This window comes from Sitodiplosis mosellana, unplaced genomic scaffold (assembly GCF_009176505.1).
Source record: "Sitodiplosis mosellana isolate CC-2019 unplaced genomic scaffold, AAFC_SMos_1.0 Smas_scaffold_42, whole genome shotgun sequence".
In the NCBI taxonomy this organism is placed as follows: domain Eukaryota; kingdom Metazoa; phylum Arthropoda; class Insecta; order Diptera; family Cecidomyiidae; genus Sitodiplosis; species Sitodiplosis mosellana.
The window spans coordinates 131,326-153,636 of NW_022595284.1; the positions used below are offsets into that span (position 1 = coordinate 131,326).

General features: G+C 34.8%; 5 protein-coding genes and 1 long non-coding RNA gene across 10 annotated transcripts in view; 5 read left to right on the forward strand and 1 right to left on the reverse strand.

The window, feature by feature from the left end:
* LOC129569762 (protein gustavus) overlaps positions 1-2,961 on the forward strand; it is a 124,939-nt gene extending 121,978 nt beyond the window's left edge. For all 5 annotated transcript variants that reach the window (XM_055448926.1, XM_055448927.1, XM_055448928.1 and 2 more), the window contains one exon: positions 2,395-2,961. In XM_055448926.1, the coding sequence (XP_055304901.1) occupies positions 2,395-2,534 (140 nt within the window). In that variant the 3' untranslated portion in view covers positions 2,535-2,961. The remainder of the gene's footprint in view (positions 1-2,394) is intronic.
* Positions 2,962-6,475: 3,514 nt separating this feature from the next.
* Positions 6,476-7,702, forward strand: LOC129569763 (alpha/beta-tubulin-N-acetyltransferase 9). Its single transcript, XM_055448929.1, has 4 exons — positions 6,476-6,695; positions 6,773-6,882; positions 6,957-7,013; positions 7,082-7,702. Exons 1-4 carry the CDS (start codon positions 6,619-6,621, stop codon positions 7,480-7,482), a joined length of 645 nt encoding a protein of 214 aa, XP_055304904.1. The 5' UTR covers positions 6,476-6,618; the 3' UTR covers positions 7,483-7,702.
* A 1,114-nt stretch (positions 7,703-8,816) lies between these two features.
* Positions 8,817-17,536, forward strand: LOC129569765 (cyclin-dependent kinase 5 activator 1). The gene is made up of 4 exons (XM_055448930.1): positions 8,817-10,612; positions 12,717-12,854; positions 12,981-13,186; positions 13,268-17,536. The coding sequence occupies exons 1-4, from the start codon at positions 9,749-9,751 to the stop codon at positions 13,434-13,436; spliced, it is 1,377 nt and encodes a 458-aa protein (XP_055304905.1). The 5' UTR covers positions 8,817-9,748; the 3' UTR covers positions 13,437-17,536.
* LOC129569768 (uncharacterized) lies at positions 12,159-16,525 on the reverse strand. The gene is made up of 4 exons (XR_008688073.1): positions 16,414-16,525; positions 15,368-15,509; positions 13,230-13,723; positions 12,159-13,151 (listed from the first exon to the last, which is right to left on the reverse strand). It is a non-coding gene; the product is annotated as an uncharacterized LOC129569768 (long non-coding RNA).
* Positions 17,537-17,640: 104 nt separating the features above from the next.
* On the forward strand, positions 17,641-19,708 carry LOC129569766 (cyclin-dependent kinase 1-like). Its single transcript, XM_055448931.1, has 5 exons — positions 17,641-17,988; positions 18,163-18,274; positions 18,348-18,627; positions 18,707-18,933; positions 19,073-19,708. Exons 1-5 carry the CDS (start codon positions 17,949-17,951, stop codon positions 19,317-19,319), a joined length of 906 nt encoding a protein of 301 aa, XP_055304906.1. The 5' UTR covers positions 17,641-17,948; the 3' UTR covers positions 19,320-19,708.
* A 96-nt stretch (positions 19,709-19,804) lies between these two features.
* Positions 19,805-21,802, forward strand: LOC129569767 (cyclin-dependent kinase 1-like). Its single transcript, XM_055448932.1, has 6 exons — positions 19,805-19,977; positions 20,040-20,193; positions 20,304-20,415; positions 20,511-20,790; positions 20,869-21,092; positions 21,196-21,802. The coding sequence occupies exons 2-6, from the start codon at positions 20,157-20,159 to the stop codon at positions 21,437-21,439; spliced, it is 897 nt and encodes a 298-aa protein (XP_055304907.1). The 5' UTR covers positions 19,805-19,977; positions 20,040-20,156; the 3' UTR covers positions 21,440-21,802.
* Positions 21,803-22,311: the final 509 nt, after the last annotated feature.

Consider the following 22,311-nt stretch of genomic DNA (forward strand, 5'->3'; position numbering starts at 1 on the left):
TTATACACAGTGCGCTTGTACTGGGCCCAATTGTGAGCTCAATTGCACGTTTTTTTTCTTCAACTTTTTGAAATGAATTGCTAACTTCTTTCGCGCTTCTGAACAACTTCATAGTGATCCGTAGCGAGCATACAGCACTGAGGAAAAAACACCAGCAACTGTGAGAACACCATAAGAAACAAGGCTGCTGGTATACACTTCATGTATATGTATGAACAGCTTTATCTTAATTTGAAAAATAAAAAATAAATAAATATTTGTACATTTAGCTATTGCTAGCTTGCGGTTACTTCATTCCATTTATTTACAAACTGAAAATGAAAAGCAAAATTTAAATTGACTGCGCACTTTGATATTATTGTCCATTGCCAGGTTTTCTTATGCAATTTCCAAATTAAAACACAATAATTGAACGAAAATTTTTGGTTTTTTTTTCTCGTTTTTGTTGCCATTTTCACAGTAAAATGCACAAGCATACGGAGCCAGCCAGCAAATAATGGCAAATTGACATTTTAATAAGGCTAAGAGCTCTATGAAATATACGTGGTGACAACTACGGAAGAGAGACAAATCGAACAGAGCCACTGGCGATAATAATCTAGCCAATTTGGCTATTGTTATTTATTGGATGCCGTGTGTGTTTGTGTTTTTTCTGCTTCTTTCCGCAACATGGCTGCCACCTTTGTGTACTGACTGCCAAAGGCCTTGAAAAAACTCAGCCGTATTGACACATAAAAAGATAATTAGCAGAAAACTTCGTTGAATTCAATTCACTTGTAATTAACATATTAATAAAAACGTTCATTTCTGCTCATTGAACAAGTGCCGTGTCAATCAATTGGCTTAGGTGCGAAGAAAAATTAGAATAAACACCGCGAGTGTTTTTCCATTTGAAACCCGATACTTTTTACGCTATCGATTCGTAGAACTAAAATCCTTTGACCGAAAGGATAAAATAGGAGGAAGTGAAGTAATCGCAACAATTGCGCACTTGCCTTGACTTACAAGCTAATGAATTTGCTTTTTTATTTTTCAATTTTTCGAAAATGGCAGAAACAAATATCACTTTAGCCTCCCATTTGTTGCTACTACAATTTACAACGTCATGATATAATTGCAATTTTTTTTCCATTAGTTTTTCCAATGAAAAGGGAGAAAATGATGTGTGCATGTAATTACATTGGTTTATTGTTTCTATTTCATCTATTGAACCGATTTCAATCTTAGTTTCGTTGGACCAATAACATGTCTGTGCACTCGGTGCCATTGATGCAATATCTGCCTTGCCAATTTTTTTCTTCGCCCTGTTCAAATGCAAACAATGAAAAAATAAAACAATGAGCAATATAATTGAAATGTCGAGGAACGGTATGATCTTTTCGTTTGTTGCATCGATTTCATGTAGACCTAATTGATATTATGTTACCATAATGAACGACGAATTGAATGCGATGTGTTTGATCGCATTGTATAAATTACAATGTTTTTTTTTCTTCAATTCTTGCTGCCTCAAGATCAAATACCCGATCTCGTTTTACTTTTAACTGCTTTGTTTCCAATTCGATGTTAATTTATGTTGCGTCAAATATTTTAACGACAAACATCACACATTGAAACTGCCAACAATAACACACACACACACAGTCAGTTAGCTGGGCTTATTATTAAATTATCTTAATTGCAAATTAATAATAGCAAAATAATGTTTCGAATGGTTGGCATGTGCAAAGGAGCTGCACGATTCATTGCATATACACACTCACACACGTATTGTTGCTCAATGCAAATAACACGCTTGATCGATTGATTTGTTGGTATTCGACAAGAGTTCGAATAGATTTCGATTGTTTTTTTTGCCTATTTAATGTTTCATACCGCAATCTTGAGCTTGCTAAACGTAACCGATCAGATTTGATTCTTGAAATTGAATTTGGTTGGTGTTTTGTTTAAAGAAATGATTAATCATTCTCTCGCTAGCATCGAAACACGATTCGAACGAGAGAAAAAAGTGGAATAATCTCAACAATGTGTGCTGGTTTCATTTGAGTGGTGTTTTTTCTTCTGATTTATTTTTTAATTCGATGATGTGGTATGTTTGTACCCCCGTTTTACAACAAAGTTCAAGGTGAACTTTTGAAAAGAATGGATATGTGTTTCGTCAATATGCTTTGTGTTTGTATAACGTAAACCGAAAAGACGCCAAAAGAATCGCTTGTACAAAGTATTAAGTAGGCGCAGTTTTGAATTATTCTTCTCCCTCTGGGCAAACAACGGTTTCGATTTCAATGCTAAATGTGTTAAATTTCGTCATCATTTACTATTTTGATTGTAATTTGAAAATAAAAACCACAACAAAAACTAATGAATTCTATTCCATTTTTTTTCCTTCTTCAGCTGAACCGTTCCCACTGATGGATCTCTGTAGACGAGTTATTCGACAAAAAATCGGCCGCGAACGATTAGAAAGCTGCGTGCATCAATTGCAACTGCCCGAATCAATGAAAACGTATTTATTGTATTGGGACCGTAGATAATAACATGAACGCAGCAGCCATTACGACCGTTAAAGAACATGAACAACATCAACATTGATTGATCCAACACCGACCACACGCAAAAGTGTCATTGCTAAGAAGCAGATCAACGAAAAATCAACCTATGCATCATCCAAACTGGCTGTACAACAATAACAACATCATCATCTAACGAACAATATGAGTATTAAGGGAAGCAAAGCTGTACAATATATATTCAGCAAGAAAGTCTTGTCGACACACCAGAAAAAAAAACATTTTTATTTTGTCAAAACAAATTTAAAACAAGGAAGACAAAGCAAAAAATATAATAACAAAATTATTACGAGAATTCACGCGAAAGTTCAAATAAATTGGGCTTTTTAAATATACATTTCATATATACATTGTTTTGCTAATAAAAAGAATGAACATTCAGATGTTGAAACCACTTGACTTTCGGATTTACTTAACAGACAAGCAAGCGCAACATTAAATCCACTCTCTCAAGCCGTTTATGATCCTTAGTTGTTATTTCGTTCAGGAACACACAATGATCAATCCAAAACCGACATCAAGAGATAATTTAGGATTTATTTTCCCCCACAGCGTGTGCGCGTTCCGCTCCCTTTGAAGGTCTCTTCAAAAATGGGCTTATTGTGATAATAAAAGTTGCTCCTTTTTTAACAGTCCATTTCAAAACATGCAGTGTGAATTCTCATTCCCCCACATTTTTTTTAAAAACGAAAAATGATGAGTAAAACGAAAAAGAAAAACAAAGCTATGTTGACTGCGTTCTTTAGGCGGGGCATTCCTCACGTCCATGAAACAATTGATTTATCCACGAGGGCACGAATAAATTGCGGCCAGATTTATGAATATAATTAACGATAATAATGCTAAAGTAAAGAAAAAAAATGATGAAATAAACTTACACACACAATACATATTATTTTAGTTTAGGCTCTTGCAGAACAGCGTAAGAAAAGTCTCATATTTCACAACAAATATTAACTTAGAATTTAATTATTAAAAATGAAATAAAGGAAATACGGAATAGCGGAGAATAAAACTGATTTCAAGTTTAAACATAACAAGAAAATAAAGAAGAAAAAGCAAAATGTGTAAATATGCAGAAAAGAATGATGAAATAGAAGATTTGGGTCGAGAAAAGTGCAGCAAACAGCAAATGATGCCGTAACAACATTTAAGTAAAGTTACGGAAAACATCATGCATTCGACCCATTTAAAGAACAAGACGAAGTAAGAAAAAAACAACATATTAGGATATTATGTTAAGTCATAGCCAAGCATTACATAGCTATCAAACAGTAAAACAATACACAAAACAAGTTAAATCACGATAAAAGTTCATTGTTTTCCTCTCTCCGTAATTTCAAAACAAGCAAGCGCTAAATAATTTAAACGAAAACCACACATAAGAATTGCTCGTTTTTTTCTTTTCTAAATGTATTAAGAGCCAATAAAAAGAATAAAAATGAGAAAAGAAAACAGAGAAAAAATATAAACTATGGACATTAGCGATAAGTAAGTAGAACTTATTACTGAGAGATATCAGCATAAGTGAGTGGACAGATTTACGACGAAATATTGATAAAAAAATAATAATAATATTAATAGCAAAAAAAAAAACAAGAAAACAGAAAAATAAATGCGAAGGAGAAAGAAGCAACAACAACAAATGAAAAACAAGACTAATATGCTTACTATTGTATTTTAAAGTTTCATTTTTACAAGAAAAAAAAATACTTACGTTTAAACTGGTATAGGAAGTGAAGCAAACGAATTACGTCTCTTTTTTTGCGAGTAATCGAACAATGTTTAAAATAATGATGAAGAAGAAGAATGGAAGAAAAAAAAATTGAAGAAGTTTGCTCACGCAAATATAGGCCGATAGGTTAAATTTAAATAAGTTTCATTTTTTCTCTCTCTATCAAATGCACAAAAAGCGTAGCAACGAAATTGAAATTCAACGGTGCGATGGGGAAACAGTTCATTCTCTTCTAATCCGGAAAACATTCAAAGTGATTGATCGACTTATGTGCAAAACAAACAAAAAAAAAACAATTTGTAGAAATTTTTATCGAATTTTCGTTTTTAAATGTCTTTTCTTTGCATTTGTATAAATATCACAATTGAATCCGCTCGAATCACATCCACAACATCTCTACAAAACACATACATCCATACTTATATCGACAATCACGAACAGTGTGCGCCGGTCATATATTATTTCAAACGAAGAATAAATTAATGTGTGTCAAGTTCAGTCGAATTTTTTTTTTGTTTTTTTTTTTTATATTTTTGTCTCTCCGAAAAATTCCATTTGTCAAAAAGGAAGAATTTTGTTTGTTCTCAGAAGAAGAAGAAGAAGAAAAAAATGAAGTAAAAACAATTCAATAACGAAATAAAAAGTCGTCCGAACACTTTGGTTTGATTCATGTATATCTTTTTAACGTAAACAAAATGATTAAAGTGATGGTGGTTTTTCGTGTAGTTTGTAATATTCCAACATTATTAATTGTAATTAAATTAGGATGAAAAAGGAAAAAAAAACAACTGATTTCGTTTCGCATTTTTATTTTTCGTAATTTCTATAAAAATCAGCGCGATACTATAGTTTAAATGCCAAACAGGAAGTAAACAAACACACAGAAGAGCAATAGATTTTCTTTTTATTCAATCGACTAAAACACTTTCGATATGAAATCACTTTGGATTTCGAAACAATGAATTTTGATTTAATTGACGGATCCAACTGCAATATATTCTCCCTCACACACACAACAACTACAACAACAACAACAAAACACATTCATTTCTCTTTTTGTACATACAACAATCACATATTTTTGTCATGAAGTGGAATAATAAATGTCTTTAAGTGAAAAAAATATAATAAGCACTTTTGAATGAAACTATTTTTTTTCCCTGATTTGCTCTCATATCTTTTTTTGTTTCAAAAAAGAAAAAAAAGAAAAGTTTTCTTTTGGAGAAATTGAGCCATTTTTATTCATTTTGACAAAAAAAAGAAATATATATATGTCCAACAAAGCTTTAGCTTGGTTGATTGCAGCTTTGTGTTGACTTCAATTTTCCAGCAATTTTTTTTTAAATGGAAATTCAAATTAGAGAAATAATTTAATGGAAAAAATACAAAAAATTTATTATTGTCTTCATTTTCATCATAAATTAAGTTTACAATTTAAACAATTTAGCATAGACACTTAGAAAGAAAACGACATTTATTTTACTACGTAGATTTGCAAAAAAAAATTTCAGTTTAAGATTCGAATAGTGTTAATTTCCTTTTTTTCTTTTTATGAAAGAAAAGAATTAAATTTTATGAATACTAAATAAACCAAGCCGTCTTTTTTATTCACTCTTACTGTGCCCTTTTCAGATGTTTTGTCGTTCCAGTTTTAATAGAGCAATGGCTCTCTGAGTTTAGTCTGTCTGACCACTGAAATGCTCATTGTTTCGTGAAAAATTGAATATTTTCAATATTTCAATGCATGTCTGGCAATTCTATACAACTTGAGTATAAAGCGAGTCAAATAGAAAAAAGGTATTCAATTCACTAGTGAAAAAGCAAAGGCGTGGCTGCTAATTCATTTAACAGAAGAAAAATGCTTGTTTACAGTAATAAAAATGGAAAAAAGCTGGATTCTTCAATTTTCTTTTAAAATTTCAATTTAGACACGTACCTTCAATCTCCTAAAAACACCCAGAAATATGATTTCTACAAATCAAATAAAAATACCGTTGTATTTGCTGAGAATGAGCGATAAACATGTGTTTTTAACGTCTGACTTTTGAAACCATTATCAAGCACGATTTTTACAACTGGCGCCCCCTTTGCTGTCAAACATTTCTGGCAACTACTTGTCCCAACTTGTTTATTTACATCCAAATGCCAATTGTCACATTTCGGTGTGGAATTGAAAAAGCATTTTTTGTGACACAGACAATCCATCAACATAATTTTTAGGTGTAGACACATATGCCACTTGCCAATTATTTCAATTAGTTTTAGTTGTTGATTAAGCGTGAACTACGTAAACCGAATTGTGATCGAATAAAAATGCGTGAAAACGCCGATATTAAAATTGTTGGCAAAAATGTCATACTAATTCCGTACGAAGCCAAGCACGTTGAAAAGTGAGACCAATTTGCCGGGCTGCATCCCATTTCATTTTCTTTGTCAATCTTTTTCAATAAATTGTGAATTATTTTAGGTATCATAAATGGATGTCCGACCCGGAATTATTGAAACTAACTGCTTCCGAGCCATTGACCATTGATCAAGAGTATGAGATGCAAGAAACGTGGCGAAACGATGAAGATAGTACGTTAAAATGTTGATATATCAAAAATTAATCCGAAGCCATACAATCCTTGTTTTTTTTTTTCCTTTTTCAGAGTGTACGTTTTTGGTACTAAACAAGGACGTTTATGAGCGGACAAAGGATGAGATCGGTTTGTTGAAAAATTAAAACAAAACTAAATTGTATTCGTATTTAATTTTGTGCAAAATTATTTTACAGAAGCATTGATTGGCGACACAAATCTGTTTCTTAACCAGGATTATTTCTTGCCTGGGTCAGACGACGAAAATCCCCATCAAGATTTAAACAACGAAACAATAATCGCCGAGGCGGAGATAATGATAGCCGAACCCGAAGCGCGTGGGAAAGGTTTTGGAAAAGAAGCCATTCTTCTGATGCTAAAATATGGACAATCTGAGCTCGGCGTCCAAGAATTCGTTTCAAAAATCGGCTATGACAATATTACCAGCCAACATCTGTTCGCAAAGCTTCAATTTGAAGAACAGTCGCGATCGGATGTATTCCAGGAAATCGCGTTCAAACGAACCGTAGACGTTGCATGGGTGAAATGGTTGAACAACGAAGTATCGGCCTACGAAATTGAAGATTATGTACGATAAACATAACGTCCTTCTACTGTGAAAGAAATGCCACGCCGTCTAATTCAAAATTATTTTGTCAAATGGCACAAATCAAATCATTTTTGAACGAATATATATTTTTGCACAGACTATTTTGTTAGGGTTTACTTCTTTTGGTATTTTTGTATTTTTGCATTTATTCAATACGCTTTTTGTATTAAAAAAAAACAATTTAATAAAGAATCGACTCGATTTAAAACGAACATTTAGCCACAATTCCATTTGGAATGTTAGCAATAATTCCATTTACATGATTGAGTTGTTGTCAGCAAAGATTTGTTGTAATCTGATTGCATATTTGCTGCCATGGAAACGTTGCAAGTCAAGTGGATGATCCTATAATTGGATTTGTGTCTTCGAAGAAACAGTTATTGATTTATTTAACTTTGCACGCAATAAATGTTTGACTAAGATATGGAAAATGTGATAATTCGTCAAGCAAAACAAACAGCAAATACTGATGCAGCAAATGGAACGTCTGCCGTTCATCTTGTCAAGCGTTTATGAAAGTGAATTCAATTTGTTGTGTTTGCAAATCGAATTGTTAGCATTGGCAATTTTGCAAATCATCATCATTTGATACTTGTTTCGATGTTCTAAGTTCAAAGGTCATATTCGGCGTATGCTACACGCATTTTGGCCATAAAAACCCAACTAACAAATAACCGATATGAATTATTTGCTTTTATTGTGTTTGTGTGTTATAGTCCTGTGCCTCATTTACCGCATTCAATGTTTGAGTGGTTTTGTTCTCTCTATCTCCTTCGTCTATTTAATTTTCCAATGTTCTTTCTCACCCCCTCTGCCACACTTCCATGTTCTGGTGGCCGTTACATCGATTTGGTGAATGTCTTTGTTTGCCATTAACGTCATATGTTCGCCCCGTGTTTACGTCTTTAGGTTTCCTCCACTTTCTCATTTGCATGAATAACTTACGAAGGCGAATTGAATAGTAGGGTTGATATACACTTGTTATGACGATATCAAATGCATGATTCTCTTGGCGACACCCGACACAAGCATACATACATACATGTACACAACGTATATGTATGTTTGCATGAAAGAGTCCGAGCTAAGCGATGATTTCGTGCCATAATCGTATTTCATGAAGAACGGCGCCGGCGCAGAAAAACCAATCGATCCGTACAATGCCCACCACCAGGAATAATTTCACATGAATCCGAATTTTATGAACGTTGCGCTCTATGGAGTAGAAAAAAGGAAGACATGAAAAATTCCATTAGCGTTCGCACCAATACAAACGCACACACATACATTGCGCGCGTAGTATTCGACGGAGAAGAAACTTCGCACTCTCATTAACACAGAGCACATACATAGTTCGTACTGCACTAGCTTCGTTTGAACTCTGTACAACTTCGATACCAATACGCAGAGGAGACTCGCCAGAGAATGAATTTTCTCTAGATTATTTTTTTTTCTTTTGTTCTGAATCCTGCAAATAATCGAGAGAGCGAGAAGAAATAAAGATTATTTTCAAAAGTGTTGTTTCGATTTAAAACGCACAAAAGTGAAAATTGAAATCCGTTTTATTTTTAGAGGGAACAAAAGAATTGGTTGGTTTTATTCTGACGTGTGTGCTGTGTATATTGTGTGGAATCGAAATTCAGGGTAGTATGAATGTATATTTTCTGTAGCGTAGACCCCAAAACAATCATGGTGGATGTTTTACCCGAGTAAAATTCAGTGCAATAGAAAAAGAAAAGAAAAGAAACGAAAACAACCACACAGTTCAACAAATGACAGACATTGAAAAACCAGGCCAAAATTAAATTAGTGAAGTGGCAAATATAAATGGGGTTTTCCTCGGATTTGTGCAGTTTTTAGTCGAAATGACAAGTGAATAGAAGAGAACTGCAAAGTGTCTGATTGCGAAATCGCTGTTTATGCGCAATAGATTTGTGAACCAGGCAGTTTTTTTCCGTCGTTTTTGGAAAATAAAGTGTTTTGAATTCGCTATTGATTGTGCACCACCTCAATTATTCAAGACTTCGAAATTTAACATCCAACAGTTGGAACAAAGAGAACAACAAAAATCTCAATTCGTATCGATCGAAATCTGTCGAGAGTGGAAACCAATGGAAATTTGATTGCTGTGTGCCTAAATCGTAAATCACCTTTTTTTTATACCCTCGAGATTTGTACGACTCACTCAATTCGATAAACCAAACAAAAAAGTAAATTAGATTAAAACCGTGTGCAGGAAAAAAAAACAAACAAAATGGGTACAGTATTAAGCTTTAGTCCTCGTGAACGGCGCCCCGTTTATTCGACATACCACAACCACGGCACACTTAGCTCATCGGGCTCGGCTGACTATCCGCTGAACAACTACTCGTACGAGCAGCTGAACAATGTTAAAAATCGCGAAAACAACAAATCGTCACTGTGTCAAGTGCCTAACAATAGTGGGAACATAATGTTGAGTCAAACACAGAACAACTATCATCATCACCTTCATACACACAACATTCACAATGGAAATAACTCAAACCTGGCCCCAAATGCTGGCAACAACAACAACAATAACAACAACAGTAATCTCAGCAGTAACCTCACGAACAACAACATAGCAAATAACAATACCATTAACAATAATAACAACAATGCCGATCGAAATGACACGGCCCGTATCCTATCCGAGAAGAATGCACTGGAGAAGAATCTGAAGAAGCATTCGCTGTTCATCAATGCATTGTCGTGGAAACGATTGGCTGCATCGCACAGTAAAAAGAAATTGGATAACAATAAAAATAAATCGGCCAATTTACCAACGGCCACATTCCGACCACCACTGGTCGATGCCGTTCATCCGTTGGCCATCGATAAAAATAAAAACATTCAACAACAGAACCATCATCAGTATTTTACACCTGGTGCGCCAAACACAAAAGCCTTGTTGGCCCTAGATCTTGTTCGAGCGAACAACACGAACAATGCTCAACAACATTTGGAGAAATTAACAACCAAATTACCGCTGTCAATCCCATTGCAGACAGCATTCAACCATGCACAGCAACAGCATCAATCGATGCTTCAGCCAGCACAGCAACACAATCATGTGCCCCGAAAAACCGTAATCCAGGTAAGAGAGAAAGATTAATTTGTTTTGCCCCAAAAGGCATTTCACAGCCTAATTGAATGAGCCCATCTTCCGAATTTGAAGAGCGAACCGCAAAATTGTTATAAGTGAAATCCCATCAAATGAGAATATACTCTTTTTTTTTCTCTTAAGCCCAACACGCGCACCATTATAATTAATATTTCATCTTGCGTTGGTGGATAAAATTAACAGAGACATACTTACATACATACAAACATCCATATTGACGTACATCAATTGATATATTGTAAAGCCGTTTTGGGCTGAATTCACCCTCGTACTTGGAAATTAGAAATTATTTTTGGAATAACAACGTACAAAAATAACACGTTAGCTGAGCATTCTTCAAGTTCACTGGCAATTGATGGGAATGCTTTTATATGTGTTATATTTGTACATGCACCTACATTGGCACTTAAAAAAATGAATACAAATTGTATTTATGTGTCCTTTCGCTGTATCGATTTAATATTAAATACCGTGAGCAATGGTTTTCTCCATCGACTTCTGTATAATGATTCTAGAATGAAACTCGTTTCGTTTCTAAATTCCACTTGATAATTGGTGGCTGATGGCTGTGATTATACACACATATATAACACATGTGTTATATTTATAGAAAGGAAGTAAGAAAGGAAGGACTTTAGTGGTTGCTTCGACGCGATAAAAGTACATATATGTGCAAAAAATACTCACGCCATCCATCTATCCATCCAACTATGCATGTGCATACGGAAAACTTGATAATGAATAATAATTTGTTCAACCAAATGTCGCACCTATAATTACGGTCTTTCTTTTCATTTTATTCGCTTTCACATGAGTGTGGAAACACATACACTCACAAACATCCATCCACCGAATGACGACTCAAAATGTGGGATGATAACGATTTTCAATGAACATTTTTTGGCGATATTAAGCTTTAAAACGGAAAAATTTGTATCATCAACATTTTCTCTTGCCTAAATTTTCGACAAACATCAAGTTTACGCCATGCACACCATCAAATAATCATATTTTTTTGTGTCTGAGCTGTTTTTCTATTTCAAAATGTCTGCATGGGGAATTGCCACAATTCACGAAATTTGTCGGCCATCCATGGAAACCATTATGGAGTAGTATGGTGGAATTCTAAAATTGCTAAATGGATAATTTCCATGCCATGGTATTCGTACTTTGAGTAAGCCGTTGCTTTTTATCTAGCGAAGCAAAAAAAGTATTTACGCTGCAAAATAGAGTATGTATGCGTGAGCGTGGTGGAAGAAGAACTATTGTTTCGCGTGTTCAACAGTCAGTTAAAAGGACCCCATCATTCAAAGTCACTATGTTTATGGCGTTGTTTTGGAGTGCTTTCACTTCTGCCAGCACGTTATGATGTGGTGTATTCACACTGGACCATCGACAAAGTGAATAAGTTTCTGGAAAATAAGTTGAAAGCGAAAATCTAATGTCATTATTGTTGAATAAAATTACAATCTATTGTGTTCCAACGACCTATTAACGTCATCAAAATAAAAACAAAATGTTTGCTATTGACTCAGCATTCTACGTACGAAGAATTGGGTCAGTTTATCATTGAAATTTACAATTATAATTTTCACCAGAATACTGTGTTAATAAATTTGCTATGACAATTAACTGCAAAAGTTGACGAAATGGTCGGTTCATCGAAGGGAATGCTTCGATTGCTCGCAAATAATTGGATTTATTTCGAAGTAAATGCATTTTCATTGTCAACTTGAATATTTTGTTTCAATTTATTTCCTACAAATATTGACAATACAATTTTCCACACAGCGAGCAAAATTTCGTACAGTCAATACTAATTGGTTGGCTTCATGCCGTACGTGTGCGTATATGTGGGCTGTGGGGATTTTGTTCTCGCCTCCAAAATGTTGTAGGTTTAACAATTTTGCTTATAACTAATTTGCGTTCAAATAACATTTTCAACGTTTGTCAGCCCAGCTGCTTCGACGTAACCAATGCAAATTGTGCGGTTTTTTTCGGTTTAGAAATGAGCTCATACATGGATATTTCGATATAAATAACATTTTTCTTGTTAAATCTAAAACAACACGACTAGGCTTCAACTTCTGAGCTTTTGAAATGTTTGGGAATGTTTTTGCATGACCGTTGCCGAAAATTGCGAGATTTCCAAGCAGGCGATGCGGTTATGTGGCTAAGAGCAGTTGATCGTAGCCTTTTACTTCAAGGATGGCAGGTAATTTATCTTGACAAACAATGTGCAGAATGTCTCTGTCTCTCCCTCATTTGTATGTATCGATCTCATGTCAAAACTTTTGTTTCTTCTTCTTCTTTTTCTGGTATGGTGTGCAACGATGGATAGGATGTGGCATTCATTAACCCAGCCAATGTTGTGTTCGTTTACATGTTGGTTCGAGAGTTGGTCGACGGCGAAGAGACCAAAGAGTCTGAATTGCAAGCATCTGTTTTAACATGTTTGTACTTGTCGTATTCGTACATGGGCAATGAAATTAGTTATCCGCTGAAACCATTCCTGGTTGAAGATTCAAAGGATAAATTTTGGGACAGGTAAGCAAATGAATAAATTTTTGGATTTGATTGTCATTCTTACTCTGATTTCGTTCTTCTCCTGTGCATTTCCATTCGTAGATGTCTCTTGATTGTGAATCGCCTCAGTGGTAATATGCTTCGAATCAATGCGGAGCCCGGATTTTTCACCGAAATTTTCACCGAGCTTAAGGCATGCGGCGTACTAAATCAGTCCAATCAAAATAATTTGAACACATTATCGAATGGAATCAACTGTGGAGCCGCTTGACGCAGTTACAACAACAACAGCAACAATAATAACGGCAACAGCAATAGCAGTGGCAGACATCCAAGAGAAGTTGTTGTTCGATTATCGATAGCCGGTCAACAACAAAAATATCAACATCAAACAACGTTACAGGAAATTACCAGCATTGTTTAGAAACAATTCGCTCGGTGCAAAAATGATGATGATGATGATGTTGCTGAATGACATTAGGTGATATATACCGATTGAATCGATAGACCCGGCTAGCAAATCAACCACTTCAATACATCCTTGTTTGAATGTTTGATCTGTAAAATTTTAGACACAATTTAAAGAAGAAGGAAAAAAATTTAAAAAATGCAGAAGAATAAAAAAAAATTAGAATAAGGTAACCATGATATTACAAACACATGAAACATGATAGCATATGACGGCCGTGTTCAAAATATTTATGATATTCGACGTGAGAAAGAGCGAGAGAGAGAGAGAGAAAAGAATTCGAAGAGAAAACGGTCTGTGCAACATTATTTCGACTCAAAGTCCTAGATGTCTTTAAAACAAAGTAGCTCAAGACATTTAATATGTAAAAGCATTCGTAGCGATTTGACTTTACGAACTATGCAGAGAAGAAGGCAAAAATCCTCGTGACATTTAGGCATAATCTGATTTTAATACGCGAAATCAAATTCATTGTCTGCTTTAAAACAAAAATGATGACGAAATCCGTTCTATACTCATGTTCAACACTCAGCAGCTGACTACACACAATTTTAATGAAATTGCGTTGGTCTATGTCAGCTCACGATCGATTTATTTATTTTTCAAATTCTTCAACAGTAGGAACTCAATAAGCGAAATCAATAATCATTATTATACTATTCGGAGACAGCATATTATAAAAGAAAATAAAAGGATTACCGAATCTGTCTTCCATCAGGACATTACTATTTTCTGAATGAATCTAAAATGACAGCTGCTTTTTTTTGCAAATGTAAATGATTATTTACATGCGATGCACCTCAACCGGCAGACTGAGACCGCAATAAGTAATGGCCAAACTATGAAAATGAGTAATTGGCACCGAAAGTGAACGGTGCCAACATTTTTCAATAAATCCAACACCACCCCAATCCCCCTAAAAAATCACCAAATTCGGCTTGTCACTGCGAAAATCGCCACTTTTAAATTGATTTGCCAAAAAAAAATGAAAGAAAAATTGTAATAAAATGGAAATTTTTGTTATGTCCACGTTATTTGTACGAGTTTACAAAACTACCAATTTTTATGTTTACTAGTTAAAATGTGAAAAAAATGTTCACATCCACATCACCATTTGTATCCATCCATCGCACCAGAAGAAAAAAAAGATATATTTATTTAAATGATCAAAATCGTATTTACATTATTCTAGTTAACCGAGAAAAAAATTGTTTGACTTTTATAAATCTTTTTTTTCCTTTTGAAATCATTTTTTGCAAAAGTTATACCCAACCCACAAAAAATGTTCTGTACACGAAGAGCTAGACTTAGTTAGACATTTTGGCTTCAAGATTTCTCTCGGAAAATTGTTATAACGAGCTCTGTTTTCTTTTCTTTTGTACATTTTGACCTTTGTTCACATGTAAATACACTTGATAACACTCGCTAAACAGAACCACTAATCGTGGTACACTACTACGGAGTCCGTAGCACGAACGCAGCAGTCGCTGCGAATACAAGTAATTGTAGCTTAAGGAAATGCACTTCAACGGATATGATTAGCGGCAACAACATGAAACGAAACAATTACATATTCTCTATCAAAAATGCACGCGTTAAGTAAACACGCTTGAAAAGAAATAAATGATAAATTGATGTGCAATAAAGCAGGAAAATATTTACAGAGAAATTCAGTTGAATACTGAATTTGGCTGGGCTCAAATGCAATAATTGACTTCCAATTACATTCTCACCTTCATTTTTTCCGCTTTTTTTTCCTCATTAGTTTGCAAATACTCGCATTGACACTCTCGTTGAAATCATTTTTTTTTATACTTCGAACCCTTCTACTCTACTCAACCGTTGTTGAGGTGTCTATGATTCAGTGACGGTGAGCTGAAATGTAAGAATATATACCAATTTTGATTCGATGTTTTCTTACAGGAACAGGTTTCACTTTTTGCGAGCAATATGATACCGAATATACTGAATACACTTGTTCAAAAGACAAAGTTACGCGGAGAAGAAAATGGAAAACGAAATGTTCGACCAAAGTTTTCAATTCGAAAACAATTTCTTCTTCTTTTTGTGAAGTACAGACCATTTAATTCGCAAATAAGATACGTAAATTTACATAATATATATCAAGTGAGTGCAATATGCATTCATTGTGTGAGTCGGTATGTGCTCGTTTCGAACGGGCAAGCTCGACAAGTATGCTGTAAAAGCAATTTGTATCTAATACATAAAAAAGAGTTTCGCTAGTCAAAAAAAACGTCCTTTCCTTTTTGAAGTGTTAGTTCCATATTATTTATTCTTTTCATGCTGTGATTATCGTTTAAACTAAAACATATTTTCAGTTTTCTAAACACACTGTATTGTTCTTTTCGTTATCAAAGTGAATTTGATTGATTTGTCGGAATGGAATAAAAGAAGCGTAATTACTTGAGAGATAAGTAGATGAATTTAAGTAATTTAGGTCATAGGAATCCAATGTGTATTTTAAGCGTAGTCCCATTTGACAACATTGAAAATGTAATGGCTCCTGCCGCATGATTCATGTGAATCGTTGCGCAAGGACTGTGCATTGTAATAGTTTTACTTAAACCAAAAGAATAGTTCATCGAAGAAACCAAATTAACTGTGTTGTGTGTCTACAATCGAATCCAAAAAAAAAATACTTAATTTAAACAATGCCGACGACATGTTTACGAATATCCAATATGCAAGTGGCCAGACGCATTTCAATCGCAAAATTTTGATTCACAATAAAACCAATAATAAATCGCAAATGCTCAACTCATTTCAACAGATATACGCTGCTGCTCTGCACTTATCAACACTCAATGTTATTCGTTTGTTCACGATGCTTCATGCTACCGACCGAAACAGAGAACACGACCTGAACAAATAACACGCGGCAAATGACAGCATCTCAATGGAAAATTGTTGTCGTCTCTCAAACTCATACGATTCAATCAGATTTATAAGCATTTCAAATGGTGGTGAATTTATAGTTGGCTTCAAATACAATGAATGATGAAACGGAAAAAAAACAATAATATAACACACACACACACACACACACAAATTGCAAGTTCATTACCAAAAACTAAAGCAAATAATTTGACAATTCTATTACAACAACATCAACAACAAAAGAAAAAAAAACCGATTGATATATTCACTCGCATACAATTTGATGTTAGTCGTAGTCCACGTAGATGCATTTCACTGAAAATTTTCTCTGCCCGTTCTACTACCCTGTTTCCAGTTCACACCTACTAAATATATATAACGTATTATTTAGGTTCAAATTTTTAATGGAATGTTCTCTTTGCGCGTTTTCTCATTTTAAAAATCGAAATCAACCAACATAAAGGAAAAACTAACAAAAATCTTATTAGGTTTAGCAAATGGAACATTCATCGCACTCACACTTAGGATGTTCAAATTGGAGATACAAATTAGAACACTTTTTTCTTCGAAATTTTGTTAAAAAAATTAAACTTGAAATAAAAAAAACAAAAACAAAAATTGGACTTTGGATCAACGTGATTTCGTTACCTAAAAATTGCTTTGCACACACACACACAAAATCATTATAAAAAGACACATTGAAATTTGCAACAAAAATTACAAAAAATTATATATACAAATGTATTGCAAAACTTTGTTAGATACAAAAAAGACAAGTAAGTTAAGTTTTGTGGAGAAAAAAAAACTCAATGAAACAAAATCTTTTGACCGAATGGTAAAAAAAATATTATACAAAAATGATATGTTTTGAGTGTTCTACCAAAAATTTGATGGAATGAAATAAAAAAAAATGTGTATTGAACATAACGTATGGATTCACCATTATTATTATTATTATAAATTCAAATTACCTTTAAGACTAATAAAAATATTTCTTAGAAAAAGTGTGGTGAGTTTTTGATGTTTTATCAACAATTGGCGACACTGTAAATCATTGCCGAGAAACTTAACACCAAGCAGACGACACACAGATAGAGGCAATGAATACCGTTTTTACCGGCGACTTGAGTCGTGAGTGATTGCACACGTTAGCCGTCGTACTTGTTGCTGTCGACTCATTGTATTTGTTTCACTTTCTCTATCGTTTAGCTTGTGTTTTGTGTTACGAAAAAAAAATAGTCTAGCTTTGATGTATTTGTCTTCAGAAAAAAAAATATGCAAAACGTTTTGTAGTAACAAAAAAAATACAACAGAAGGAAAAGTCTGATCAACCACTGAAAAAAGTGCATGCATTCATAACATCGATTAATTGTGACATTATCACCCGTTGAATCCGAACAATTGCAGTAGTCAGAAATGGCAAAGGAGTACATAAAATTGGAAAAGCTTGGTTCAGGTAACATTTGATATTTGGTTTTTGTGTACATGTTTTGCTGTACTTTGTCGCTAGTGGTGTCTTGATTTGGTTTATTGATTTTTGTCGCTACTAGCATGTTTCGTGCCCTTTCCATGTCATTTGGTACTTTTTGCCAGTTTTTTTCATCATCAACATTTTCATTCAATGATTTAGGCTCTTACGGTACTGTTTACAAGGGTCGTGAAAAAGACAGCAATGCCATTGTTGCAATGAAGAAGGTGCACATGGATCTGATGGATGCTGGCTTGCCGCAATCTTATTTACGGTAATATGACAAAATGACTTTGAACAATGTGATTTTCTAATTTCCGTCTTCACTGGATGACATTCATTTATAGGGAAATATCGGCGTTGCAATCATTGCGTCATGAGAATATCGTACAGTACGAGGGCATTGTGTGGGAGAGTAATGATCACATTTACCTCATTTTTGAGTATATGACGACTGATTTGCGCAGCTACATGGATGAATTCGCACCGTACGGACTAAAATTGGCTGCAGTACGGAGCTATTTATATCAAACGGTCAAAGGATTGGAAGCATGCCATAAACAAGGGATTTTGCATCGTGATCTAAAGACTGAAAATGTGCTAATCAACAAAAATGGTGTCGTTAAGGTTCGTTGTTCATTGTTCGTCAAAATTGGCTAAACTTACGAGAAAAACAGTGCTAAATCCAACGAATGCTTTTAAACAGATCGCAGATTTTGGTTTGAGTCGAGCAATAAGCGTTCCGGTGGGCTTGCGTTATTCGACTTGCGTCGTCACTCTGTGGTATCGAGCACCCGAGATATTGCTGGGACAAAAGGGCTACTCGACGCCAATTGATATCTGGTCTCTTGGATGCATTTTTGCCGAAATGATCAGTGGCCATGAGCTGTTTACTGGCGATTCAGAAATCGATCAAATTAACAAGATTTTTTGGTAAGCACACAACTCATACATTAATCTTTTTAATAAAGTCGATCAGAACTATTTGGAATGTTTGATCTAAACCTATTGTTCCATCTAATAATTTGGATTTATTGAAAATTTCTCATGTGAATGTTGGTTTACGATTCAGTATTCTAGGAGAGCCCACCGAAGAAATATGGCCACATGTGACTTCTTTACCGTATTTTCGTAAATTTTCCGATCTCGAAGTACCATGCCTTGAAAAGAAGATTCTACTACGTGGTCCAGGCTTCGACCTTCTCAAGATGATGTTGACGTACAACCCGAATAAACGGATCTCGGCAAAGCGAATCCTAAACCATCAGTACTTCAAGGATTCGATTAAAATGTATCCACTGTTACCATATTCAAAGTAGCCTTATCGATGTATTATTTTACAAATTGTACCATTGGACAAAGGATCTTATTTTAATGTTGATTGTAGTATTTTATGTGTTCAATTGAATTGTTTAGATTTTAGGCGCAAATATCGGAAACATTCATTTATTTCATGCCAATTCTGTTCAATTCCAAAATGCGCTCTATTGTATAATGTCATAAAGACTATATTCGCAGTATTTTCACTGAGTCGGGCTTGTGTTTCGGGCTAGACTCGGAGTGTGCCCAACAGTACCATGCACTAAAATATCCAATTTAAAATTATAAGTAATATGTTTTGATCATTGTTTGCTGTTGAAAATGAATAACGAAATGAAAAATTGTCAAAATGTTTGCATTCATCAAAATCTACATAACAAAAACGAAATCGAGTGTTTTAATACAAGCATCTAAGTGGCGCCACTGTGCGGCAAATCTACGAAGTACGTAGCCATTTTAGCGCCGTACCAACATTGATTGAAGCTGTCAGTGCATTTGTTGTCGTTCTCTTTGAATTTTGCGAGGCAAATTAACGGACGCGCTGTGTCAACGACACCTTTTCATTTGCTATTCCGAATGTTGAAAATAATTCTTTTGTCTCGTTTCGCCCAAATTAATTCACATTTCCGTTACACATATGCAGTTATTCGATTTATCGTAATATCAACGCATTGAAAAGTGATAGATTTACAAGTACCACAATTTTCGTATAATTACAGTGCATCAGTTCAAAGGCAACAGCAGTGAGGTTATACGAAAGTGTCGTAAAATATTGAGAATTTTTCCTAAAAGCCAATTCATTGTTCGTCGGAATAATAGAGAAAAATTGCACAAAAATGGAAGATTTTGTGAAAATTGAAAAGATCGGAGAAGGTAAATGAGTCTGTCGCATAAATCATTGTGCAATGTACACCGAACACAATATCGTGTGGAATTTTTACGTGTACGAAAAAAAATCACCTGTTTCTCAATTTATTCATTAGGCACTTATGGTGTTGTATACAAAGGAAAGAACCGACAAACAGGTCAGATCGTAGCAATGAAAAAGATTCGTCTAGAAGCGGACGATGAAGGTATCCCTTCAACAGCAATTCGGTGGGTATTCATGTGCTGATCATTGTGTCAAATGATCGGATGACCATGGAGTTCAATTGTCATAACATATTTTTTGTGTGTTTTATCATCAACAGTGAAATTTCGTTGCTGAAAGAGCTAAAACATCCGAACATTGTGAAATTAGAAGACGTTTTGATGGAAGAAAATCGTCTTTATCTGATATTCGAGTTTCTATCAATGGACTTGAAAAAGTACATGGACACATTGCCACAGGACAAACTCATGAAGCCCGAGCTGGTGCGTAGCTACCTGTATCAAATCTCGGCGGCTATGCTGTTCTGCCATCAGCGCCGTATTTTGCATCGAGATTTAAAACCACAAAATTTGCTCATCAATCGTGATGGCGTTATTAAGGTAAATTGATTGGTGTTTCAACAGCCAAAATTGCATCATCTCGAAATTTAGTATTTAAACCATTTTCCTTTTGAATAGATTGCTGATTTTGGTTTGGGCCGTGCATTCGGTATCCCAGTCCGAGTCTACACACATGAAATTGTGACCCTCTGGTATCGAGCCCCCGAAATTTTGCTCGGTTCACAGCGCTACTCATGCCATGTAGACATTTGGTCAATTGGCTGTATATTCGCGGAAATGGCTACGCGCAAACCATTATTCCAAGGCGATTCAGAAATCGATCAACTGTTCCGCATGTTCAGGTATATACATTCGATCAGTGTGTTCAGACAATTTCAACACAGAGTGTATGCATTCGATCCATCTATTTTCACTTGCTTTTCATTTTGTCTTTCCCTCTCTCAGAATTTTGAAGACACCAACCGAAGATATTTGGCCCGGTGTGACATCATTGCCTGACTACAAGGAATCATTCCCATGCTGGACGCAGAAGCAACTGCGCGATCAAGTCAAAGTGATTGATAGTGCCGGCTATGATTTGCTAGACCAAATGCTCACATACAATCCAGTGCATCGCATTTCAGCGAAACGAATTCTCGAGCACAAATTCTTTGAAGGATTCGACAAACAACTGGTACCCACAATGTAAATCAACTCGACGGCTCACACGATCAACTACGATAAAAAAAGAAACACATGAAAACATTGGCACGAAATATCAATTTAACGAGAAAAAAAACACTGCAGAAAATGCATCGTTCTATTTAATTTAGGAAACTTGGTCAAAACAATTAAAATCGGTTTTGTTACGTATAAGTAGTAGGCGATAAGCAATGAATTAAGTGAAAAAGAGAGCAGGAGCTAGAATCCTTGACTAACAATTTTCTATACGGCATGAAAAAAAGAAGACATATTCATAGTACATAGATTGAAAACAGAGAAATCATGGGTCCATCACAACAACACGAAAATCTCCAGATAATAAAAACAATAACATTTCTTATTCTTATAATCATTGCTAATGTTTTATTGAAATATGTCACATCACCATTGGCAATTAATGGTAGAATGGTCCAGAAAATCTATACATTTGCATCATTTGTGGTATTTTACTCGTCGATTGCATAGTAAATGTGCCTCATAGCCCAGCCGATACATGTTACTGTGCTTCATATTCCTTGACTTCTTCGTAAATCAGATTCTTCCATTGCTGAACAGTACACACATGTTCTTCTACACTGTGATCATAGGTATTGAGTGCGGGCTACAATAAAAGATATGCAAGATGTTATATTTTCAACCATTGTACTTATTCATCAATGAATAACTTACTGCATTCACTACGCATTCATTGTACCAGGCATTTATATAGGTGTGATCGAGTGCTTGATCGACAGAAATCCTCTGATCGGGATCAACTACCAGCATGCGACTAAGTAAATCCCTCGCTTCAGTCGCAGTCAAACAGCCATGCTCTGTCGAGTCATCCGGGAATATTTCGTCAGGGAATAATGTATTAAA

Excerpts from the sequence above, each read along its gene's own strand:
- LOC129569763 (XM_055448929.1), top strand. The coding sequence starts at position 6,619 with ATGCGTGAAAACGCCGATATTAAAATTGTTGGCAAAAATGTCATACTA. Across the intron at positions 6,883-6,956 it reads GTGGCGAAACGATGAAGATA|AGTGTACGTTTTTGGTACTA; the intron begins GTACGTTAAAAT and ends TTCCTTTTTCAG. Across the intron at positions 7,014-7,081 it reads GCGGACAAAGGATGAGATCG|AAGCATTGATTGGCGACACA; the intron begins GTTTGTTGAAAA and ends ATTATTTTACAG.
- LOC129569765 (XM_055448930.1), top strand. The coding sequence starts at position 9,749 with ATGGGTACAGTATTAAGCTTTAGTCCTCGTGAACGGCGCCCCGTTTAT. Across the intron at positions 10,613-12,716 it reads CCCGAAAAACCGTAATCCAG|GCTTCAACTTCTGAGCTTTT; the intron begins GTAAGAGAGAAA and ends CAACACGACTAG. Across the intron at positions 12,855-12,980 it reads TTTTACTTCAAGGATGGCAG|GATGTGGCATTCATTAACCC; the intron begins GTAATTTATCTT and ends AACGATGGATAG.
- LOC129569766 (XM_055448931.1), top strand. The coding sequence starts at position 17,949 with ATGGCAAAGGAGTACATAAAATTGGAAAAGCTTGGTTCAG. Across the intron at positions 17,989-18,162 it reads ATTGGAAAAGCTTGGTTCAG|GCTCTTACGGTACTGTTTAC; the intron begins GTAACATTTGAT and ends TCAATGATTTAG. Across the intron at positions 18,275-18,347 it reads TTGCCGCAATCTTATTTACG|GGAAATATCGGCGTTGCAAT; the intron begins GTAATATGACAA and ends ATTCATTTATAG.
- LOC129569767 (XM_055448932.1), top strand. The coding sequence starts at position 20,157 with ATGGAAGATTTTGTGAAAATTGAAAAGATCGGAGAAG. Across the intron at positions 20,194-20,303 it reads AATTGAAAAGATCGGAGAAG|GCACTTATGGTGTTGTATAC; the intron begins GTAAATGAGTCT and ends TTTATTCATTAG. Across the intron at positions 20,416-20,510 it reads ATCCCTTCAACAGCAATTCG|TGAAATTTCGTTGCTGAAAG; the intron begins GTGGGTATTCAT and ends TATCATCAACAG.